General features: G+C 41.8%; 1 protein-coding gene across 2 annotated transcripts in view; it reads right to left on the reverse strand.

Annotated features, from left to right (window-relative positions):
- The window catches only part of ror1 (receptor tyrosine kinase-like orphan receptor 1), a 133781-nt gene that overhangs the window by 6216 nt on the left and 103595 nt on the right, over positions 1-23970 (reverse strand). For both annotated transcript variants that reach the window (XM_047158458.2, XM_017480064.3), the window contains 6 exons: positions 18612-18899; positions 18144-18180; positions 5615-5742; positions 4315-4632; positions 3980-4225; positions 2904-3112 (listed from right to left, as the gene is read on the reverse strand). In XM_047158458.2, coding sequence (XP_047014414.1) covers positions 2904-3112; positions 3980-4225; positions 4315-4632; positions 5615-5742; positions 18144-18180; positions 18612-18899 — 1226 coding nt within the window. The remainder of the gene's footprint in view (positions 1-2903; positions 3113-3979; positions 4226-4314; positions 4633-5614; positions 5743-18143; positions 18181-18611; positions 18900-23970) is intronic.

The raw sequence follows: 23970 nt of genomic DNA on the forward strand, positions 1-23970 counted from the left end.
TACTAATAATAATAAACAGATTAAAATGGAAAACGTATAACTGTATAATATATGGTATACCGTATGGATATCGTATAAAAGGATCGGTTCATTTAACGTTTTTGGAAGGAGTCTCCAGTGTCTTTATTAACTTCAAAATAGTAAAAATTGTCTGGTGAGGAATTAGCAGTTGCTAGAACACAACTGATAACAGGAACCCACTTTATTATATGGCCTTTCCACAACATTGAGTGTTGTTATAGACAGATACAAGTGCAGCATGTCATTCTTTAATAAATACTTTTTTTTTTCAAATTGCTGGTGTATAAGAGGAACACTTCGGGATGTGCTTCGGGAAAATCACCTTTGAATGTCATGTGTCAGAGAAGGAACTCTGAACCACAGTTCCTAGCAGCCAGTGCTCTTCACTAGATCACAGTCACATGACCACCTGCACCTGAATCATGTTCTTGTTAACGAGCACTCATGTTTATATGTAAGCGTCCTTGTCCTTGTACGTTTGTCTTTCTTTTCCGTTGTGTTTAGGTCTTTGGTTTATGTTTAGTCTTTGCCATAGTGTTTTGCTACAAGGTCTTTGTGTCTTTTGAGTTGTTTTGTTCTCGATTAAATTTATTATCTGCGTCCGTTTCCAAATCGTGACAATTGGCGTCACGTTGGGCTGCGTCACACTCTCCTGTTGTTGATTATTTTCCTAAAACTACAATAAAACCCATCAAATTTTATTCCGTACTTACAATGTTTCAAATCGATCAAAGATGATGATAAACGTCAATAGGCGTACTGGTCGTCAGTGCAGAAGACGGCGAATGAAGGCTTCAGTAGCCGAGGTCAAACGAAATTCTACTCAGAGCGCAGATGCAGGGAACAAAGCCATGGCTATTATATAAGTGGCAGCTGGTTCGTGTTAGGACCAACTCTCCCTGAGGCAACTACGTCGCATCCCTGATCATCTCATATTAAAACCAAGTCATGTGAATGATGACCTCTGCATGACCCCTGCCTTGAACCTCGACTTGCAGCTGGGTCTGCATGAGAGAGTTTTAAGTACAGTACAATACGTCTGGGACTGGTTATGATTCATAAAGCAGAGACTGAAGCAGAGTGCTCATGAAAGAACTTTGTGCGCAAGGGATAGATGAAGGGTCGAGTATGTGTATGCATTCGGGTCAATAGCTTGTAGAGCAATCATAAAACTTTATTTCCCCAGTGCGCAGTTCTGAATTCAAAACTTCCTTTTACTCATTTCAACTGCAGGAGAGCTGCACTCTTGGCCAAGGTTTATCCGTAAGACCCTAGACACTGTGCTGTCCAGTGGGCGGAAGACCCTATTTTATTTTTTACATTATTAGATAAGGTTTTAAGAATGAGAACTTTACCAGAATAAATAATTTGTAGTGGCAATATTAGAGACTATATACAGGACATGGTGGACAACATGACAGTGGTTAAAAAGTGAAATAACGCCTCCAACAGTCCCTAGTCGCAAGCAGCTTCCAATTACTGTACTCTAGTGTCCTGGTTTTGCTTTAGATCCTACACTTGAATGTGCCACCAATACTGGGCAATATGACGACATAATTTATGATGTTATTGATTTTATGTAATGATACACTTGAGAGAATGTGGATTGCATGGTATCTTTCTTTCTTTCTTTTTTTTTTTTATAACAATTTAAAAACATTTTAAATAACAGTTACAAACTCAGAAATCATGACTGCATTATGTTAAAATTTCATAGTAAATCTTTAAAACTTATGATGTAAATTATGGAGCCCCATAAAATGATAAAATCATGGACCGCTCCCCTCACCCCCTTAGTTTTACACATTATTTCTGATAAAAATGTAACACCACTATTTCGCTGGTAGACTGTTAGAAAACCTACACATCGTGATAATCGTATGCAAATCAAAAATACAAAAAGATACAAAAAATCGTACCAATGTCTTATAGTATCATGATGATATTTCTGTCATACAACATCGATCCGTAAATTTTCCTTTCATTTCATTTCAGTTGTTCGATTTGACTTCCAAGCCTTTTGGGGGGGGGGAAGGGAACTTTATTCTACAGCTGACCATAGCAGTGTTTTCATTGCCAACTTCATGAGGGAGCCACCTCTTACAGAACAATTGGGTAACAATTGTTGAAGGGTACCTACATATGAACTTCATAACACACTCATAACCATTACATTAAGCTTTTATAAAACAGTGTTAGAGGCTTTATAAAAGGCTTATGTCAAAAATCATTACAGGTTTTAAGCAATATGCCACATAGGAGTGGAGAGAAAAGGGCTCCAGTTCACCAAACACTCACAAACATGACATAAATCGATTATTAAGCAACATTGGAACATTTATAAAAAATATCTCTGTCAAATAATGTCAGGTCACATTATAGTTGTATGCAATACAACTCCGATTAGGAGTGGAGACAAAAGGCTTCTCATGATTGATAGACCGTTAGATAACATATGAGCGCACATCAGCTTTGGGATGCGATGAAATAAGTATACGTCAACGTCCCTTTTTTGAACTGTTTACGTAATTTCAGTAGGAATATGATGCCTCTGAAAACTTTTATGGACTTAAGAAGCGTATATGTCGATGTTATGAATGATTTTGATGCCCTTAGACTAAAGTGAAAGGACATTTTCCAATCATTACAGTGTCATGAAGCACTATTCCCATGTGATTGTGAAATAACAGAAATAGTAAAACTCTTCAAATAAAGTGTTAACAAAATCGCTTTTCAAGTGACTTACAATACTAAGAATACAGTATAGTGAAATAAACTACAAATAAAAGAATACCTGCACATTTATGAGGAGGAAATGTATGAGGACGTGGCTATATTGAGCTTGCGGCCATGTTTTAGTGTTTGGTGACTGTTTTTCTCACCTTGGGCTTATATGCAGGCAGCATGGACATCTCCACGTTCTGGCCGCGGACAGGTTTGGGCTGGCGCTGGGCGGGTGGACGCGAGGCTTTCTGGTTATTCCGGCACACGCAGATGAAAAAGAAGAGCAAGGCGATGGCTAGCGGGATGGCAACACTGGGGACCAGGATGTAGAGGATCTCCATACTGCTGCCTCCACGCTTCTCCGGGTCTGAGCACCACAAACAAAAAGATGACTTACATGCTACTGCAAAATCATTTCAGAAATTTGCTTCGAAGTTAAAGCACTAAAACTCTTATTTTAGCTGCATGATTTAGTCATACATAATTAACAAGGTAAAGCCTTTATGATTTACTGTTACTACGACTCTGTACATAAGTAGACTGTGTATATTTCATAATTTTCATATTTAAAGAGCAAATTTACACTGGTAATACTAATTATTCAAGAATATATTATGTAAAACGGACACAAAGCTGTTCTTTAGTTAACTTAAGTATATTTGAATATCCTTTACACAATTTTATATTTTTTTTATGTTGTGATGCCATATATAGTATCTCACAAAATCGAGTGCACCCCTCACATTTTTGTAAATATTTGATTATATCTATTCATGCGACAACACTGAAGAAATGACACTGTGCTACAATGTAAAGTAGTGAGTGTACAGCTTGTGTAACAGTGTAAATTTGCTGTCCCCTCAAAATAACTCAACACACAGCCATTAATGTCTAAACCGCTGGCAACAAAAGTGAGTACACCCCTAAGTGAAAATGTCCAAATTGGGCCCGATGAGCCATTTTCCCTCCCCGGTGTCACGTGACTTGTTAGTGTTACAAGGTCTCGGGTGTGAATGGGGAGCAGGTGTGTACAGAGGAAAAATAAGAAATTGTGTCACTGTCCAAATACTTATGGACCTGACTGCATGACGTTTTTTTGGCCTATAAATGATTAAAATAAACCATTTCTTGGTCATGTATCCAGAGCTTGTAGTACATGTTCCTAGCCGTGGTGCCTTTATGGCAGTGAAACCCTCACTAAATGCCAGCAGTGAGTGTGATCACTGCTCCTCACCACATGCAGGGATGTCACATAGCTCCATGCGAACGCCCTCATCCAGAGTGAAGCACCAGGGTGCCTCCTGCTTGTTGCCTGGGTTGCGGCAGTATGAGTGGCCGCCATTTAGCTCTGGATAGCGCACAGCGAGGTAGGTGTGGCTGTGTGGATACTGAGAGTTCCACGGCTGACACTGGCGGCCTGACCTGGTCATGCTGGTGGTGCCCCGATAATCAGAACCGCTGCTGTTGAAGCACTTGTGATCTGTGTCAGAAAGGAAATAGTAGGCTGCATACTTTAGAAGGGAACGACTTAACTTACAAAATGTATACGGATTAACAAGTTGTACTCACTCTTGTTGATGGACTCGCCCATTGGGATGCCGATCCTCATGCAGTTGGCTGCCTCGGGGCTGTCCAAAGCAGCCAGGTCTTCACAGTTGGGCAGTTTGAGTCGTTTGAGTATCAGGGGGTTGGAGCGGGCGATGATGTACTCAGTCTTACACAGATCGTTCTCCAGGATCTCACACTCATCCTTGCACAGGTCGCGTGGTTTATCAATCCCAGAGCTCCGGTCACATGTGGGGAAGGCAAAGTGGCAGAGCGACGGGATGGCAAACTGAGAGCAGCGATCTGACAGGTGGTTGGAAGTGCCAATCATGGTGAAGGCAGCTGGAGAGCAAGGGGAGAGAAATCAGCACTGAGCACTGAGCATACTCCAGAGGTTCATTTTCTACACAGTATGTCTCATTTGAAAAGCTTAAGATGCTGGCTTGGCTCAAAAATGCTCTTAAACAGCAAGAACAATTAGAAAGTGTGACGGAAGCCAGGTTATTGCCGAAGTGTAGTCCATGTGTACATTGCACTGTGATTTAGCACCCTGACCAACAGAACACTGACAACTGGTCACATTAATCCATGGGAAAAGGCTAGTCTCAGGTCAGTCTGGCTCCTAGCCTGCTTCATTTCTCATGGACAACGATGAGAAGTTACCAAAATACAGAGATGAGCCTGCTGGCCTGTGAGAATAGACAGGAATGTCCTTGAAACGGGTCCATTAAACCATTAAACACACAGAGAGAGAGAGAGAGACTGTGTCTAATGCTGTCACGTTTCTGAAACTGTATCTGCACAAACACTAATGAAATGTTACAGAAGGAGCTGAGCTAATCTGGCAATATTACAGTGTTTGTAGCAGCCGGAAATGTCCTCCTTACGTGCAACATTACAAGCACAATTTTCCATGCAGATGTCCCCACTCATCCATTTTCTGTACTGTTTATCCTGCACAGGGTCATGGGAAGCTTGGAGCCTATTCCATGAGACTCTGGGCACAAGACAGGGGACACCCTGGACTGGGTGCCAAAACACACTCGGATACCCATTCACACACTACGGACAATTTAGGGATGCCAGTCAGCCTACAACGCATGTCTTTGGATTGAGGGAGGAAACTGGAGTACCTGGAGAAAACCCCTGCAGCACCGGGGAGAACATGCAAGCCCCGTGCACACGGGGCGGAGGCGGGATTCGAACCCCCAACCCTGGAGGTGCAAGGCAAGTGGGCATATTCTTGTTTTTAAATAATAACTGCCCAGAATAAAATGCCAGTGCTGAGGACGGTCACTGAAAGGTGGGTAATAAAAAGCGTTACCGGTTATTTGAGTTTCGATTTCGCCCTGCATTTGCAGCGAGTCCACAAAGATGCTCCGGTTCCCGATGAAGCGCGCGCAGGCAATTCCTCTGTACGGCTGGCAGAAGCCTTCCTCTTCAAAGTCGTCTCTGAAATATTAAAAAAGACAAGTACAACATTCATTTAATCAAGCAGAACGGACAGAATATGAGGAACAAATGCTATGATCTATTGCAGTGGTTCTCAAAATGGGGTCTAGGCAGGGGGGGTCTGTGATTTTCTATTTAGCTACGGTGGTGGAAAGCACATGCCATCATTATCAAAGTGGATATATTTATGATTGACTGGCCACATGAAGCAATCCAGAGGCAACTAATCGCCTTAGCCTCTTAACACGCACTGGTAAATAAAGTTTAGGTTCACTTGGAAAGCTTCCTTGAAAAAACAACAACAAAAAAAAGGAAAACACCTAGAGTAAATAATAAGCAGTTTAAATAATAAACACTAGAGGGCAGCAAATATTACCACATTGCCAAAGTGACTCAAAGTTTATCATAAGGACACACTCTGTCCTGACTCTGATAAGTGTTCTCTCTCTCTCTCTCACACACACACACACAAACAAATATATTTGGACTGAATACAATTCAGATTTCTAAAACACAGAATATATATCATAACACGAGCATCTGATAAGTATAAAAGAGTAAGAGGAGAATGCTGGGCTGTAATTGGGACCATGCGTACAGAAGGTTGCCTTTGTTTGAAAAAAGTGTGTGAGGAATCATGGTGTTGCTTCACAGTGACATGCCACATGCCGCTTCCTCCATAATGTCACACTATTGCACATCTGTGAGCTCACTAAAGACAGAAGAGTTGCTTTGATTTACAAAGATAGGAGGACAATGTAATTTTCAACATAATATGGAGGGAGTGGAAAAAGTTGGACTGCATTCCAATAAAAAGCAGAAGCATTTACATGCTCACATGCAAACATGCTGGTGTGGGAGCGAGTGCGCATGGCTTAGAGTAATGAGTGATGCATATGAGTGTGGTCATGCACATGCCTGAGACCACCAGGTTTCCTAAACATGACAAAGTCACGAATATCAGACTATATTACACACACACACACACACATACATGCATACATATGTGTGTGTATATTATGTATGTGTGTGTATATATATATATATACACACACACACACACACACACACACACACACACACACACACACACACATCTGAGGAATCGTCTATAACGTCTTTGTGGCCTGCACAGAGCCCTGACCTCAACCCCACTGAACACTTTTGGGATGAAATGGAACGCCCCAGGCCTCTTCACCTGCCATCAGTGCCTGACCTCACTAATGCTCGTGACTCAATCAGCAACTCCCGACAGCTATGCTTTAAAATCTAGTGGAAAACCTTCCCAAAAGAGTGGAGGTTATTATAATAGCAAATGGGGACTAAATCTGGTATGGGATGTTCAAAAAGCACAAAACTGTGATGATCAGGCATCCACAAACTGTATTTTTGGCCATATAAAACGTATAAAGGCAAAGGGTGAGCAAACAAGTTATTATAGAAATATTATAGATATATAGAATATTTCTATATATCATATACACACACACAATTCAAGTAGCAGATTATTTTAAGTGTGTGTGTGTGTGTGTGTGTGTGTGTGTGTGTGTGCGCGCGTGAATTTGTACGCACACAGTGGAGATAATGGATTCGGGTTGTTGATATTCAAGCACAAGCCCTTGAGTCGATTAAGAGCATCTGAGTTTTCCCTAATCATCTGTGCACTCTGCTTCTGGAAAAATCCTCATCTCTCATATCAGCCTTCTTGTTCCAGCTGCTTTCATTCAAAACTATTCAACACCTCTTAACATGTTTTAAACATCGTTTCCAAACATTGTTTGTTATACTACAGAGAAAGTGATGTGGGGTTTTGAGCAAAGCCTTCGGTGCAGAAATGTGTCTCTGACAGTGGATCAGGTTTGACCGATAAGTGAGAGTACAAGATACACCAATCAGCCATAACATTAAAAGCACTGACAGGTGACGTGAAGAATGTTCATTATCTCTCTACAGTGGCACCTGACAGGGGGTGGGCTTTATTAGGCAGCAAGTGAACAGTCAATTCTTGATGTTGGTGTGTTGGACACAGGAAAATGGGGCAAGTGTAAGGATCTGAGTGACTCTGACAAGGGCCAAACTGTGAAGGCTGGATGACTGGGTCAGAGCATCTCCAAATCTGAAGGTTTTGTGGGATGTTCCCGGTATGCAGAGTAGGGTGCGAAGGATAGCCCATCTGGTCTGATCCAACAGAAGAGCTACTGTAGCACAAATTGCTGAAAAAGTTCATGCTGGCTATGGTAGAAGGTGTCAGAACACACAGTGCAGCACAGCCTGCTGCATCGGTGGCTGCGTAGCTGCAGACTGGTCAGAGTGCCCATGCTGACCCCTGTCAGCTGGGGAAGAGATGGCACCAGGATGCACTATGGGAAGAAGGCAAGCCAGGAGAGTCAGTGTAATACTCTGAGTAATGCTCTGCTAGGAATCCTTGGGTCCTGGCATTCTGACACATACTGCCTACCTAAACCCTGCTGCAGACCAAGTACACCCCTTCACGGCAGCGGTATTCCCTACTGGCACTGGGTTCTTTCAGCAGGATAATGTGCCCTGCCACACTACAAAAATGGTTCAGAAATGACCAAGAGTTCAAGGTATTGACTCGGCCTCCAAATTCCCCAGATCTCAATCCGATCGAGCATCTCTGGGACGTGCTGGACAAACAAATCCGATCCATGGAGGCATGACCTCGCAACTTACAGGACTTAAAGGATCTGCTGCTTACGTCTTGGTGCCAGATACCACAGCACACCTTCAGAGGTCTTAAGTAGTCCATGCCTCGATGGTTCAGAGCTGTTTTGGCGGCGCAATGGGGACCTACACAATATCAGACGGATGATTTTAATGTTAGGACTGATCGTTGTATACAGGTCTTGCTAATACCCTCAATCTACTAAATGGAACACTGAAACGAGATTGCACACCCAAACAAACATGATAAGTCTGTTGAGTCTCCAGTGTCAGACATAAAGTTGCTAAAAAAAATATGACGTTCTTTAATAAAACAAAATTGTTAGTGTTGACAAATTGCTCTGGTATAAGAGAAGTAAGAACTTTGGTATGTGCTGTTACTGATGAATAATCAATCCCAGGGTGGTAATGCATTCTGGGTGGGTAGGCGGAGTAATTATCAGCAAGCTAGCAAACATAAGGGAGTTATTGTGTAAATCTATTATCTATTAAATTTGATATTAACATTAAATTCTAACATTAACCTACATTACAATAAGCTTACATTACTAATTATTAGAATGTAATTTTAACACTCGAAGCTTAACACAGTTTCCCTAGTATGTTTTCATGCTCATAGATTGGTGACTATGCGATTGACAAATAGATCCTGCCTTAATAAACGGTGTGACAGCAATTTCTTTCAAATTTCTTTTTTTTTTTTTTTAATCTTAAAAGTATTTTACGGAAGAGCAAAGGAAAAATGGGGACAAAATGACAAATAAGCTCTCGTCAGACTGCAACTGTAGTGTCTACTTTTTATCTACACAGAGCCCTGTAATTCGTGGTTTTCAGCTCATCCAAATGCAGAATTTATATGCCCATTTACCACCCGTCCATATACCCCCAAAGTGTACAACATGTTTCCAACCCCAAAAATCCACAAGTTTGTGTAGGTCCTGTAATACCACCTCATTTATAATACTGCACACTTACGTACAGCATGTAGTCTAGATGAATCATGCGTGTACTATATTTCTAAAAATATATCCCAACAGGCAGAGCTTTGCTTCAGAGCAAACTCAGAATAATACAGCATTTTCAGGCAGTTCATAAGGTCCTTTTTGTTGGTCATGTGACCGGGTACTATATGTAAAGTTTTAAGATGTTAAAAGAAGACAAGAGCCCATTCATGAGTTTGATATTCTTGCAATATTCGACCCGAGCGTGTGGTGTGTGGTATCATGCTATTGTGTCTGTGTCCCTGCTTTTTCGGGGCTGTGGTCTGTGACCGTGGCCCGAGCAGAAGGGACACACGGCCACTGAGGGACTCTCATTAGGCGCGATGAAGAATGAGAGGAAAGAGTTCTTATGTTACACTAACACAATAGCAGCCTCTATTAGGAGAGCACCAGGACTCAACCCCCATAACCCTGAAACAAAGAGAGAGAGAGGGAGAGAGAGAGAGGGAGAAGGGAAACCAAATTCTGAGCATTAGAAAAGTCTATTGTAGGTGAATATGAATAATATTAAGCATGCAACTATGATCACTGTACAAATGCCAGACATTGCTGGAGAAGCCTTCTACTGTACATTCAGGCTCCAGGATGATCAATCCTCACTAAACTCTTTCCTTTCCATGCTGGAACACACAGGATTATCTTCCAGGAAGCACAGAGAGCCTTAATCCCATCTCTCCTCTCTCCATCAGAGATAGAAATGCATCACATCACATCCCCTGTGAGTAATAACGATGAGAGAGCAGACTCAATTCTTTAGCTAACAGTCTGCTCTTTTTTCTGTCATCTTTAACACACATTCAATGTGTCTGAATCAGTTCATAGGAGTGTTTACCGAAGGAGCAATTTACTAGAAGTGTCAGGATCAAGCTCTTTCGAGGCCATTAGGACTGAGGAGAGGTTGAGACAGGTCTGGTTTGTTTTCTACTAGCTGACCCTCAGTGTTTACGCCTCCTTCATAACAAACTGATCTGGCGTACTGAGGTGTGAGAACAAGGCTTGGAAGGACTGGAAGTGTGTGTGTGTATGTGCGCATGGGGCAACAAGTACACATTCCAAAGTTTGTATGAGTGTGCGTGTGGATTTCACTGAATTCTGACATTGAAATTATTTGGCTGTGTGATCCTTTGTTTTTGGTAAACGTCTAATCTCATCTGCAGAAGGAAGGGCCTGGAGTTCACGCCGTAATCCCTCCTGACCCAAGCTCAACTGGCAAACCACAACTAAACTGACTACATGACTACATAATTCACGTAATTATAAGGCGATGCATAGCACAAATCCTCTCTGCGGGAGAACTTTCCATCATGTTTTCATATGTGCACTGCAGGTGAGTGATGTCCCCCCTTGCGATTTAAGTCAAAAGCCTCTAGATTTGAATCCAAATACAAGTACTTTAAGGACAAGAGTATGCCTGCTCAACGCAGCCAACAATTCCTGACAGAAACGGGGGAACCTTGACTAATCAGGTCTTATTTCAGGCTGAAGTCAGGAGGTAAGAAAACATTGGGAAGTCACGGAGCATCCCAATATATTAGCTTCCCCTCCCGCTATCAAACTGTCTCCGCTTCCCTAGGGACTACTCTAGGTGTGGATTTTTTATTTTTTTTTTGGTACCAAAAAGGGAAATAATTTCTATTGTCATTCAGAGAAGAAATATCAATGCGTTGTGCTCTAAATAATAATAATAATAATAATAATAATAAAAGCCCCCCCATGTCCAAAACTGTAAAAATTCAGACCAGGCTTCCATTTGTATGGATCCATTTGACAAGGGAGTCTAAGGGAATGGAGCTCATGTTCCCCTAATAAAAGTAGATTTATGGGCCCCTTGTCTCTACGAAAACAATGTGAATAAGATATAACATATCCCCTTAGTGATGAAAGTGGCAGAAGGAGAGCGTTTCAGATCGTTCATTCATGTTTACAGCTTGAATCGTGTGCCCACTGCGGCCTAAGTGGAAAAATATCAGCGGGGTTTGGCAGCCAGACTTTGTTCATGGAAAAACTCGAGAAGGAGACGAATTCGAAGAGGAGGAGGGGAGCGAAGGAGCAGTACCCGCCTGCTCACTAGGGACAGACTGGGCTTATTATGGGACTTACACATAGCCTAAGAGTCTGGACTTCAGTCTGTGATTGTTTATCCATGCACATGTAAACTGCTGAATGAAGACTTCTTGTTTTGTTTTTTTTAACTTGCTGCTAAATTCTGGTATATTTCCAAAAGACAGAACGGCGATGGCAAGACTGTGATGCTTTTATTTAAGAATCCCTGCTCCATTCACTACAATCAAGCCTTGCTACATTTACAGCAATCACTCTGACAAGGGATACTCCACTAACCACAAATAATGGGGAAAGGATAGAGCATTTCACGGATAGAGTATACATGAGTAGTAAAAAAAATTACATAAGAGTGGAGGTTTCTTGTTTTTTTTTGTTTGTTTGTTTCTCACGGGATGCAGACACTGGGGGTAACAGTGGGGTCATTCAGTAGGACTCCAACCAAACGAGTTACCACTATACAAACCTTTTTACTTCTCTCCCATGGGTTTAATAGTAGGTCACATCAAGGCCTTGGGTGTAGACAATGCAGCACCTGTGCTGAAGTATACGACCTGAACTAGCAATGACTAAAAGACGATGAGAAGAAATTTGCCTCTCGTTTTATTTATATTATATTTCCTCACTATGCCCGCTTAAATCAATTAAATACGGCCCTTAGAGAGGATTTCATCTTTTTTTCCCCATGTCGTTTGTATTAATTGTTGTCTAGCCATAGAGATTTTTAGCTGACAAGACTATTCTTAACCAAGCAGTGGCATTTAGGCGAAGCTATTAAAAATCCATTCGTTACTGCAGGTACCTGATAAACGCAACGTGCACATCATTACCATGTTGATGTAACTGCTGGGCTGAGAATGGTCCACCACTCAAATAATATCTGCTCAGCACTGATGGTCTCGTGGTCCATTTCCAATGATGGATGAGGTTGAGTGGAGATTGAGAGATTGTGCGTAGTAACAGATGGCCTATGGTTGGCAACTCTCACTAACTGGTTAATGAGGGGAAGTGTACCTCATAGATTCACCACAGGGGGAATATTCGAGATATTTAGGCAAGTTAGATTGGCTCTCACATTGGTATGAGATGAACTGCACACTGGACTGCCTTGCTATCGCACAGTTTATATGATAAAACCAAACACATTTTCCATACAGACCTTCTAGCTAAGAAGTGCCATAAGGCAAAGCCGGTTATTTTTCCATATTCATGCTCGGGTTGTTACGTGAGCTATTTCAACCAACAGATGTTCATATGGGTTCGAGAGTGCTTTCTCGAGGGGAAAATTGGACATTGTTCAAAAAGCAAAACTCGGCTGCATACCAACTCATTTGCTGATGCAATGAAGGTAAAGGGGTTGATGGTAAAGGCTAGTGGGTAGTGTCAGATGGATGGTTAGGGGTCCGTGATGACCCATTTTCGCTGAGGCGGCTCGAGTTTCACACGGCAGACCAGACCAGGCCAAAAGGGCAAGTCCCAAGTGACTTCAATCTTCAGTCAATCAACACTTCGTTAAAAAAGAGCTCCCTAACAAGGCAGACTCTGTTTTCATCTCTCACTGTTTTTCTATGCGTTTTTGTGAATCTGCGGCCGTTTGCAACGTTTGCAGTGATGTGCACGAATACGCCCAAAAAATGCTTAGCTGAAAACACAAGAAAACACCAATGTAATTGTCTAACTCAAGGTTAACTGGCTGAGGAATTAATGTAGGGCAGTAAAAGCTGACAAAATGCTCTAGGTATACGCTACCATGAACAGGTGAAATGTCAGTGATGCGTAAACAGTGACTGATTCGGAGACTAATTTAACCCATTAGACAAAATAAATCTGGAGTATCACAGAGGAACCTGGATCCACAGAAAAAAATATCTCCGGTTTTATGAGTCTCATCAATCAACGTGACAACTGAACATGCCTTTCAAACAACCACTAACTTATTTTAACGACTGTATAATTAAGTCAGTGGCAACAAATGTCATGCCTGTATCATTCGGTATATTTTATCTACCACCAAAACCATTAAAAAAAAAAACCTGACACACAACCTCAGTGTTTAGAAATGGAATGTCAGATTGGTTAATGGATGCTGATGGCTGTAAGTGGATAGAAGGTGCTGCTGAATCCTTGCTAAACAGTGAATCTAACTCTTGCCTGAATACCTCCGAGAAGCCTAATGGAAGTCGTTAGTTAAAAGCAGGGCAGAGGGCCCCATTCGGATGTGCTCTTTCAGAATGCGCTGAGGCTTCTGGGATGTGTCCAGCACCCGTGCTTTTCCCGTCTGGGCCTTGAAGGAGCGAAGGTGGTCTGGACTTCGTTATACAACCCTGTTCTTTCCATCGTTCAGCTGCAGAGGAGAGGAGAGGGAGAAAAGAAACAGAGGGTCTCCTTTTCCTCCGGTTCTTTTTTTTCTTTTTTTCTTTCGGTGCTGAGAAAAAAAAGGTTCCCTCTCAAGCCAGACTGAGGAAAGTCAAACAGTCCTGACAGAGTAGTGATGGTCATATTAATCTTTTCAAGCGGCCAGAAAACGGGATGCTATAAACAATGTGGTAGAGACGAGGCCCTGTGCGCTTTTCAAGAGCCTGGCACTAAAGAAGTCCCCACTGACACGCTTCAGTAGAAACCAGCGGCACGGCTAATGCTGTGTACATTAATCTGCCCCTTTAGAGGAAAACGTCAGCGCAGAAATCATGTCCGTTTACATTAAACTGATGATATTTTGATAAGGAGAACCTATGACTTTTCTTCCCAGCTCTTGTCTCCTATTAATAATATGCGCCACTTGCTCATGAATGGAGTTCATTCTTGGAGAGGTTTGTCGTGGCAGACTGAGATATGGCCGAGATATCTTATACAACTCTGAAAATGAAGGGCTTGTGATGCAAAACGTCTGTGAGAACTACAGGGGAGCGAATAAAATGGACAGAGAACAAATCAGCAGGGGACTTGCGAAAAGTCTTACATAGACTATTCTGTTCCACAATAAACAACCACATTAACCACCAACTTTAACTGCTGAACATAAAACCTTTAAAAGGTTGTACTGAACAATGCATATACAGGGGTGGACAAATTAGTAGCCTGGGCAGCTAAGAGAAGCACATTTCATGTCTGGGCTACTAGCAGGCTATAAGCTAATTAGCACACACGACATGGATGCTAACATTTACAGATTGATGTGTGTATATACACTGGACTCATAATGAGTCCATATTGGTCACATGTACATTACAGCACAGTGAAATTCTTTTCTTTGCATACCCCAGCATGTCAGGAAGTTGGGGTCAGAGCGCAGGGTCAGCCATGATACAGCGCCCCTGGAGCAGAGAGGGTTAAGGGCCGTGCTCAAGGGCCCAACAGTGGCAGCTTGACAGTGCTGGGGCTTGAAATCCCGACCTTTCGATCAGTAACCCAAAGCCTTAACCGCCAAGCCACCACTGCCTAAATCATGATGGATTTAGAGTTATTTTGAGATTCTACTTATGCAATTTATCATATGATCAATGCTGGAAATGTTCATGAAACACATACAGAGTTAATCCTAACATTATGCTCCTAATTACTTAAGCTGTTAAGCTGCTGCCATTGTTTCGGTTGTTTTGGTATTGTGTCAAAACGTTATATGTTACCATTTCAGTGTTTTCAGAAATGCGATGATATTACTCGGAATATAATAAGTTAAAACGGAGGAAGCATGTAAATACCGGATTTCTGACATATGACATGACCGCACTATGAATTGAAGTTATGTAGATGACCTGATTTAAACCATGATGCTCATGCAGCAGCCATACCATATGTGGTGTGTAACATCACATACTCTTAGTTAGCATCAAGAAGAATGCCTGCCTTATGCTAAATGTAAGTAAAATGTCTTACACACGTCATGGTCGCACCATTGTCAAGCCGTCACTCCTTTCTCACTCACTCAATATATTTCTTTAAGGACACATGAAGACATGGAGAAAGCCTTAGCTGAGCAACAGAGCTCATTTTAGCAATGCAGTCACCTCCCTCATCATTTCTGCGCAGATGTTGCACTGCTAATACAATACAGAGGTGTGTTCCTACAAGACAGACGTCCATCGCATGAGTGACATTTGTTCCGGAACAACGGTATTCTTTGTTCCACTTTTGGAGGCCCTGGTCCCTTCCTCGTCTGTGGTGTTCGATTACCTCTGCCCCAAGAGGTCCCCATAAAGCCTGCAACGTGAAAAGCTAAAGGCAGCATGAGTTTAAAAAAAAAAAAACAAAAAACGAAACAAAACATACTGCATTTATTAAAAGACTATGAATAACGCTTTTTAATGCATGTTGTCATAAGGCTCAGCGGTGAGCAAACTGAGTATCGAGGGTTCACCAGGAGGCCGGGAAGGGAAGCTGGATCTGTACTGCAGTCTAAGACCAGCTTCCCTTTTCACATCCTCGAATGACGACAACCAGAAAAAAAACAGACCTTGTCTCTGATTTGAAGCTCAGGGGTTCCCCTCTATCAAACAGAACTTATGAGCCATGACAGGACATCTTGTACATAGCCTGAGAAGTTCATGTTAGAAATGTTTTATAAGCAAATGGAAATCAAAGCACAAGGGAGAAGACCATTTTAAGACCTTGTAGAGAATGACAGTACTGGAAGACATCTTGTTCTGCAGTTAGTGCGGGCCAGACGCCAGATCCGCGAGTACTGCAGACTCAGTGAACATCTAGGCTTATCTGAACTCTTCTCTCCCGTTATCTGTTCACAACTCATCGGCATTGCTGTGCTTTATTGTACAGCTGCAGCACTTCCCCACTCTCCCTCGTATGATGTCTGTTCTAAGGTCGTACAAGGAGTCATGCAGGGAATATATTCATCACGGCCCTGAAACCCACATAAGCGACACTCCCTCCTTTCTCACCCCATACCAGGTGCCTCTCGCTTTACCAAAACCTACGCTTTCCCTGCGAAAAAAGAAAGAAAAGAGAGCAGGTTTCTTCCTGATGAACCCTGGCAGGATGGTGTGCTTTGATGATGACACTAATAATAACCAACAGGCCAAAGTGAGCCTCAAAGGAAGACCTGTGTGCAAAATACTCGATGCACCACCCCATTGAAAAGGGGTTATCATGGCTGTAATCAAAATGAACGAGAGCTGGAGGGTGGCCAGGCATTTTACAACGTCTAGACACAAAGGTCCGTGTATTAAATGCTCATCAGCGTGGAGGTTTTCTGTAGTGATGAGTGATATATATTTGTGAACGTTGCAGTTTCACTGGTGATCATTGACGAGCTCACTTACGAGAACGACTGACATGGATTTAGAATTATAACGTGCAGTCGTCTCGGTCACTCTCTCGAACGCCAACTCACTTTTCCACCCTGGCATTTCGAGACGTTTCACCCTGACGCATCTGCCTGTGGAATAGTGCCTGGCATGTCTGCCGCTGGCCTGTGGCCATTTCAAACACCACCACCAGAGCCGGGCTTGACGAGCAAAAAAAGGAACAGATTCAGCAGGCGCAAACACGTTCGCTAACTGAATACGGCCTTAGATCAACTGTTTAAAATGCAAATCTCTGTAACGTGCTGTCACGTCACCTAGTAACAGCTGGTTAATACAGGCACGGTGATCATCAGCTGAAAGGCATGTAGTAATGACTGCAGGCAACGTGGCAAAACCTCAACAGTGTTGAATTAACACTTAGAGCGTTCAAATCCGGCTAAACCCTGGGAATGTATCTGTGTGTAAACACAAACAGGTGCTGGCTGTGCATACCAATGAAACACATCCACAAGCTAAGTCCAAGACGTATGCTAGCATTAAGATTGTTCTAGTGTCATTATCTTAAAGGAATACATCAGCGATTTCTCACACTAATCTCCATCTGCTACATCTGTAGCATATATGTGACAGGAATTAAAATTGCCCTATACTGAGACAATAACATGAAAAGCTGGGTTAAAAAAAACACAAAACAAAACAAAAAACCCCCAACTGCCTCATCATGGCAATCTAAGGGCAGTTGTAGAACTGTATAACATGTGTTATAACTCAAATTCAAAACTACAACTGTTACATTCTACCAATAACAATCTCATAATGAGACAGACAAAATATGTCATTATGTACTTTAACCTTCAAACACTGTCATTCAAGTAACCTAAGCGTCCCAGAAAAACTGAGGCATCTTCCGTGTTTACATGTCGATGTTCTACGGATTAAAACATCGATGACCAACGTCATATCTATGAAAGTGCTCAGCGAAAATGTTTTTCACTTAAATTGCCTGGATTCAACAACTGCCCTAAGAAATCCATGATAACTTTTAGGTTAGTATAGGGAAAGATGCAAATTTTTATTGAATTTATGTCTACTATTTACAGCTAGTCTAGATGCAGCTACTAAATGCAAAATACATGCTCTCGATGCAAATTGCTGGAATATTTCTTTAAGTTATTATGAAGGACATTTTAGGGGTAGTGTTGAATTAACACATATTTCTGACCCTAGACTATTTACCAACTGATGTGGAATTTAACACTTTTCTTTTTTTCTTTTTTTTTTTTTTTTAACATAAGCAGTGCTTTCTTTCTTCCTCCTCCACTGCTGCGGTTAATGGTCAGTAATGAAGGTGCTTGCATGTGGTACAGGGTAAAGAGGAAGAAAAAGGACTCACGGTGAAGGCTTTCCAGACTGGGGTGTTGGCAGCGGATCTGGGGAAGAAAGAACAGTACTTAGAAGTTTTTAGTTTTTATTTATTTATTAATCAATTAATTAATAATTTTTTTTTTTTTTACAGCACATCAGGAGCAAACCACGCACAGAACCTCTGATGAACACATGCTGCTAACGTAGAGCACTGGCACAGTACAGAGCAGAACAAGCATGCTGACCTCATTTCACTCCAGAATCTTGCTTTGGATTTCACTTTTTATGTGCTGACACACATTTGTTTATTGAGAGAATGATGGAATGGATCGTGCACTTAGAAATGAGGCATTACCTCATTAAAGTTACCAACAGAAACAAATCAACACCGAAAGAAAACATTTCGTAATCAACCATGAAAGGTGGATGGAGAATACTGCACGCTTATTAATCCGTCGTTATGAATCGTTAGTGATCGGTTCCACAACAAACTTACCGAATTTCACGAAGAGGATTCCCGTGGTGGAGACGGTGCCGTAGCTGTTGATGGCCACACACTGGAAGTAGCCGGTGTCGGTGGTGTCCAGGTTGCGAATGCGCAGTCGAGACCCGTATGGAGTCTGCTTGTAGGAAATACGCCGTGCCTCTGGAGTCACCGGAGCGTCGTTCTTCAGCCAGCGCACGGTGGGAGCCGGGTTTCCCGACACATGGCAGTGCAGCTCGGCAGTCTGGCCCAGGGACGTAGTGATGTTGTTCATGGGAGCATCGAGTCTGAGGAAGTGGTCTGTGGAAAAACCCAGGCAGAGATGAGTGAGTGAGAGTGAGTAGTGCGGAAGGAAAAGGGAAACAGTTCGGAGGCACATGTCATTCTGGTGCGCAATTAACTCTGAAGTTAACACAGAAAGAATGCCCCGTGTCATCACAGAGGTCTGTACAAAAATGTACAGTAACACCACTTTTCCCATGTGTAACAAACTTCTGCTATCTGCCATTAAGAATCCTTTACAAGACATTTCATGGCTGCCTGTGTTTCATGGTTGCAATATTTCCCCGATACCAGGGAAACCAGAGAAATAATACAATTAAACATATTCTGCTATGTTACAGGGTTGGACAGATCAGGAGCTCAGGTGTCCCAGATGAGCAGATTTGGTGTACAGGTTAAGAATCTATTTTATTCATAGTTGCCCAGCAGGTGTGAATGATTTTTACTAGTCAGTCTAAAAAGCAAACACAGATGACGGCCAATCTTTCTCTCTGTATGGGGAACACACAGGTATGTGGAAACACTGACAAACCCTAGCAAAATAAAGTGCAGCGCAATGCTATAGTATAACTCTCGGCTATAAGTAAGTCACCTCGAGGGTAAACATATTGGGGAAAAAATGAAGACGCTAGCCAGACTCGAATATCATTCACGTGCAACGAAAGGACAGAAAACCACATCTCATAGCTGAAACATCGGCCAACGATTTGCTGAATTTTTCTCAAGGTTGTGACAGGATGTGCTGTAGTAGAAACTTTGCTGGAAGAAGATACTAATCATGCAATCATTCGTCACTCTCAGTCTGTATTAATGCACTTAACAAGCAAATTATTACATGATTTTAGTAAAAAAAACAAACAATTGTGTCCTAGTCAGTTTCTGGGCAAGTAAACTATAGGACTAGCCAGTTGGACTAGCTTTGATTTGTCCACCCATGCTGCTTATTGAATCAAACCGAAATGAAAGTATGTGACTTTTTTTGTGACGGTTTTAGCATTTCAAAACTAAAAAACGTTGCGGAATACTAGCGAGCCTAAAACAGCTGATGGGATACAAGGTCATAGGTTGCCGGGAATGCACTTACTATTAATCCTGTAGGGTGCTTAATATGAGCTGACTAAAAACATGGGTCTCTCAGCACCCAGCCTAAATTTTATATCGTAATAAAAACCCAGTGATATGTTTGCGTGTGTTCACTTGACAATAAGCGAGAGAACTGTTCCGCGCTCTAATCCTAAACTCTGCGGGGTTTCCTGAGACTTCCCACAGCTGCGTGACCCGTTTTGCTTGCCTTGCTCAGACAGCTTCTAGCTGCCGGGGTTTCCTGTCTCCTGTGTGATGCTGGTATGATGACACCCGCCATTCCTCTCTCAGCACGTGATCCGAAAGCACAATGTCATTCTCGGGACCTTGTCTTATAACGTGCTCTGCTTCAACACATGCGATCGTCCTGGTTTTCGCCGACTTTCTTTCTTCATCTACAGAGACATTTCATTGCTCCAGAATGAAGCCAGACTGTGCAGAAATGTCAGGAATGTGACTGACGAGGAAATTAATAAAAGCATATTGAGTGGGAGGCCATTAGGGTTAGGGGCAGGGTAAGAGCCCCCCAGGGCCCACAGCTGTGCAGCGACATACACAATATTACTTTCCTTGTGGAGGAGACCGGATTCCTCTCACTAATTTTCTCTTCTTAAAAACCAAGCACTGGTTAAACTACATGTGACAGGAGCATTTGCTGAAGTATTCCTACTGTTACGAGGCATCTGCTGTTCTTTGGTTTATTAAGACATTATCTGAAATAAGGCTTGTGCTGCGGGAATGGGATTGCCTTCTCTCACTAAACGCCATGCAGCCTCATACCTATTTTCCTTACTCTAGGAAAGGAAGGAGAAGACAAAGATGCAAGAAGAGAAATAAGACAAAGACAATATCAACCTGAGATATCACTACTGGACACTATCACTATCTGTCAACCTATATATACATACATACATATAAGTTATATATATATATATATATATATATATATATATATATATATATATATATATATATATGTATGTATGTTTATTTTCATCCCATCGTTACAGTGTGCCATTCTTATCCATGTCATCATCAAACTTTCCCTTCTCATAATCCCCTTCCCCCTCCTTTCTCCTCCTTGGCCCGATCCCTCTCCAGTCCATATCCAGACATGCCTGGTCTGAGGCTGCCAAGGGAATTAGCTTTTTCCTCTCCAGGCACATCTCTCCTCTATCCCCCACCTCTTAATCTCCTTTGTTCAAACATCAGCTCTCTTATAACAACATACAAATGCTGCTGTCCAGAATAACGGATATTAGCGCCAAACTTCAGTTCCCACTCGCACATCTGAGGCCCAACCATTTGGAGACACGCTGTACAATAAAGTACACTCTGACATACAGTTAACTCCAGATGTACAGTCACCCTTCTAGATAACAAGATAAAAATTCATGCTTTCAACTTCAGTAACTGCTTTATCCTTCCCGGAGTCACAGTGGAGCCAGGGCCTATCCTGCAAACACTTAGCATGAGGCAGGACTTCAACCTGGATGGGGATTCCAGTCCATTACAGGGCACCATGAACACACTGATTCAGACAAATAGATTTACACCTAGGGAAAATTTAAGGGCATGTTTAAGGGAGGTTGGGAAAGAAAAAAACAAACAAAAAAAAACTGAGTATCTGGAGAAACCTTGATAAACCCACACGGAGGCATGAAAAGAACATGTGAGCATTAAGCTTACAGCATTAAAGTGTCACTTGCAGCATTAAAACGTTAAATGCACTATTGTATTTTAGAATCACAAATGATAAACTTATTTGGTTTATTTAGATTTTGTTTTTAGATTTTTTTTTCTGTATATTAACAAGAATGTGAATTTAAAGGACAAATGAGTTTTAGTTTTTTTGTAATGGTTAAGAAACCAAAATAACTGGGACTTCATTTTAAACACATGACTTACAGTCAGTATAATATCCATTTTAAACTACACTCATTGAGCACTTTATTACGAACACTATACTAATACTGTGTATGGCCTCCCTTTGATCTGAAAACAGCCTCAATGCTTCATGGCATGGATTCCACAAGATGTTGGAAACATTCCTTTGTGATTCTGGTCCATGTTGACATGTCAGTAGATAGTTCAGGTGCACTTTCATGCTGTGAATCTCCCGTTCTACCGCATCCCAAAGGTGTTCCGTTGGATTCAGATCCAGTGACTGGAAAGGCCACTGAAGAACATTGAACACATTGTCATGTTCATGAATCCAGTTAAAGATGATTTCTGCTTTGTAGCATGGTGCATTATCATGCTGTAAGTTGCTATTAGAAGATGGGTAAATTATAGCCATGAATGTATGCACATGGTCACCAACAATACCCAAATAGTCTATGGCATTCCAGCGATGATTGGTGTTGCTGGGCCCAAAGTGTGCCAAGAAAACATTCCCCACATCATTACACCACCTCCACCAACCTGGACTATTGACACAAGGCAGGTTAAGTCCATGGATTCATGCTGTTGGTGCCAAATTCTGACCCTTCTATCTGTGTGCCTCAACAGGAATCAAGATTTATCAGACCAGTCCATGTTTTTCCACGTCTTCAACTGTCCAGTTTTGGTCGCAATCACCTCAAGGTTTGACGTGTTGTGCATTTTGAGATGCTTTTCTGCTCACCACAATTGTACAGAGTGGTTATCTGAGTTACTGTAGCCGTTCTGTCAGCTAGAACCAGTCTGGCCATTCTCCATTGACCTCTCTCGTCAACAAGGTGTTTCTGTCCACAGAACTGACACTCACTGGATGTTTTTGCACCATTCTTAGTAAACTCCAGAGACTGTTGTGCGTGAAAATCCCAGGATATCAGCACCAACAATCAGGCCAAATCTCTGAGATCACATTTTATGACCATTCTGATGGCTGATGAACATTACCCGAAGCTGCTGGCCCGCATCTGCATGATTTTATGCACTCTACTGCTACCATATGATTGTCTAGACAAATGCATGAATGAGTAGGTGTACCAATGTTCTTAATAAAGTGCTCAGTGAGTGTATACCATGACGTAAATATGAAATTACACTGTGATGTAAATCTGTAAACTACAATGCAGGGAAAATACATATCCAGACACTCTTGTTTCCAGCATTTGCTCTCAGACTAATGATAAGGAAGGTAAGAAAGGCAACAGTCCCTTGAAAAGAGTTGCAGGATGACCTGAAAGCAGCAGGAACAACAATTAGACAGAGAACAATAAGCAATGAACTGCACCGCACTCATTTCTGTTCCTACACCCCACACAAAACTCCTCTGCTAAAATGAAGCATAGAGATGCACCTATACAATAATTTAGACAAATCAGACGACTCTTTTGGAATGATCTACACAGGTCAGCCAATATATGCGAAACAAAAATAGAGTTCTTTGGCAATACATGATGTTTGGACAAAGAAGGGTTTTGTGTGTATGATACCAAGAACACCACACCCACAGTGAAGTACCGAGGAGGAAGCATCATGATACGGGGCTGGTTCTCTGCAAAGGGTACTGATCCATTACACGTCATTGAAGGAAACATGAATGGACCAATGCACCAGGACATATTAGAGGAGAATTTAATCTCATCAGCCAAGAAACTGAATCTGGGGAGAAGAATGATATTTCAACATGACAACAGCCCCAAACATACAGCCCAAACAACTCGAGCCTGGTTTTGAAAAGAGAAGGGTGAAACTGCTTGCATGGCCTAGCCAATCTCCTGACTTGAATCCCATGGAAAATTCATGGAGAATATTAAAATTGGATCTGAAGAAGATTTTGCCAGGAGGAATGGTCCAAAACGGAACCACAAAGCTGTAATAAATAAATAAATAAATAAATAAATAAATAAATAAATAAATAAATAGTACTGATGTCTAAATACATTTTCCCCTAATCAATTTAGGTTTTTTTTTGGTTAACCTATCTTTGTTTATGCTTAGGATTACATAGTTTTTTGGTCATATTTATACAGAGTCAAAGACGTTGGTGTGTGTAAATTTGAATTGAATATATGCA

Source organism: Ictalurus punctatus, chromosome 11 (assembly GCF_001660625.3).
Source record: "Ictalurus punctatus breed USDA103 chromosome 11, Coco_2.0, whole genome shotgun sequence".
Classification (NCBI taxonomy): Eukaryota; Metazoa; Chordata; class Actinopteri; order Siluriformes; family Ictaluridae; genus Ictalurus; species Ictalurus punctatus.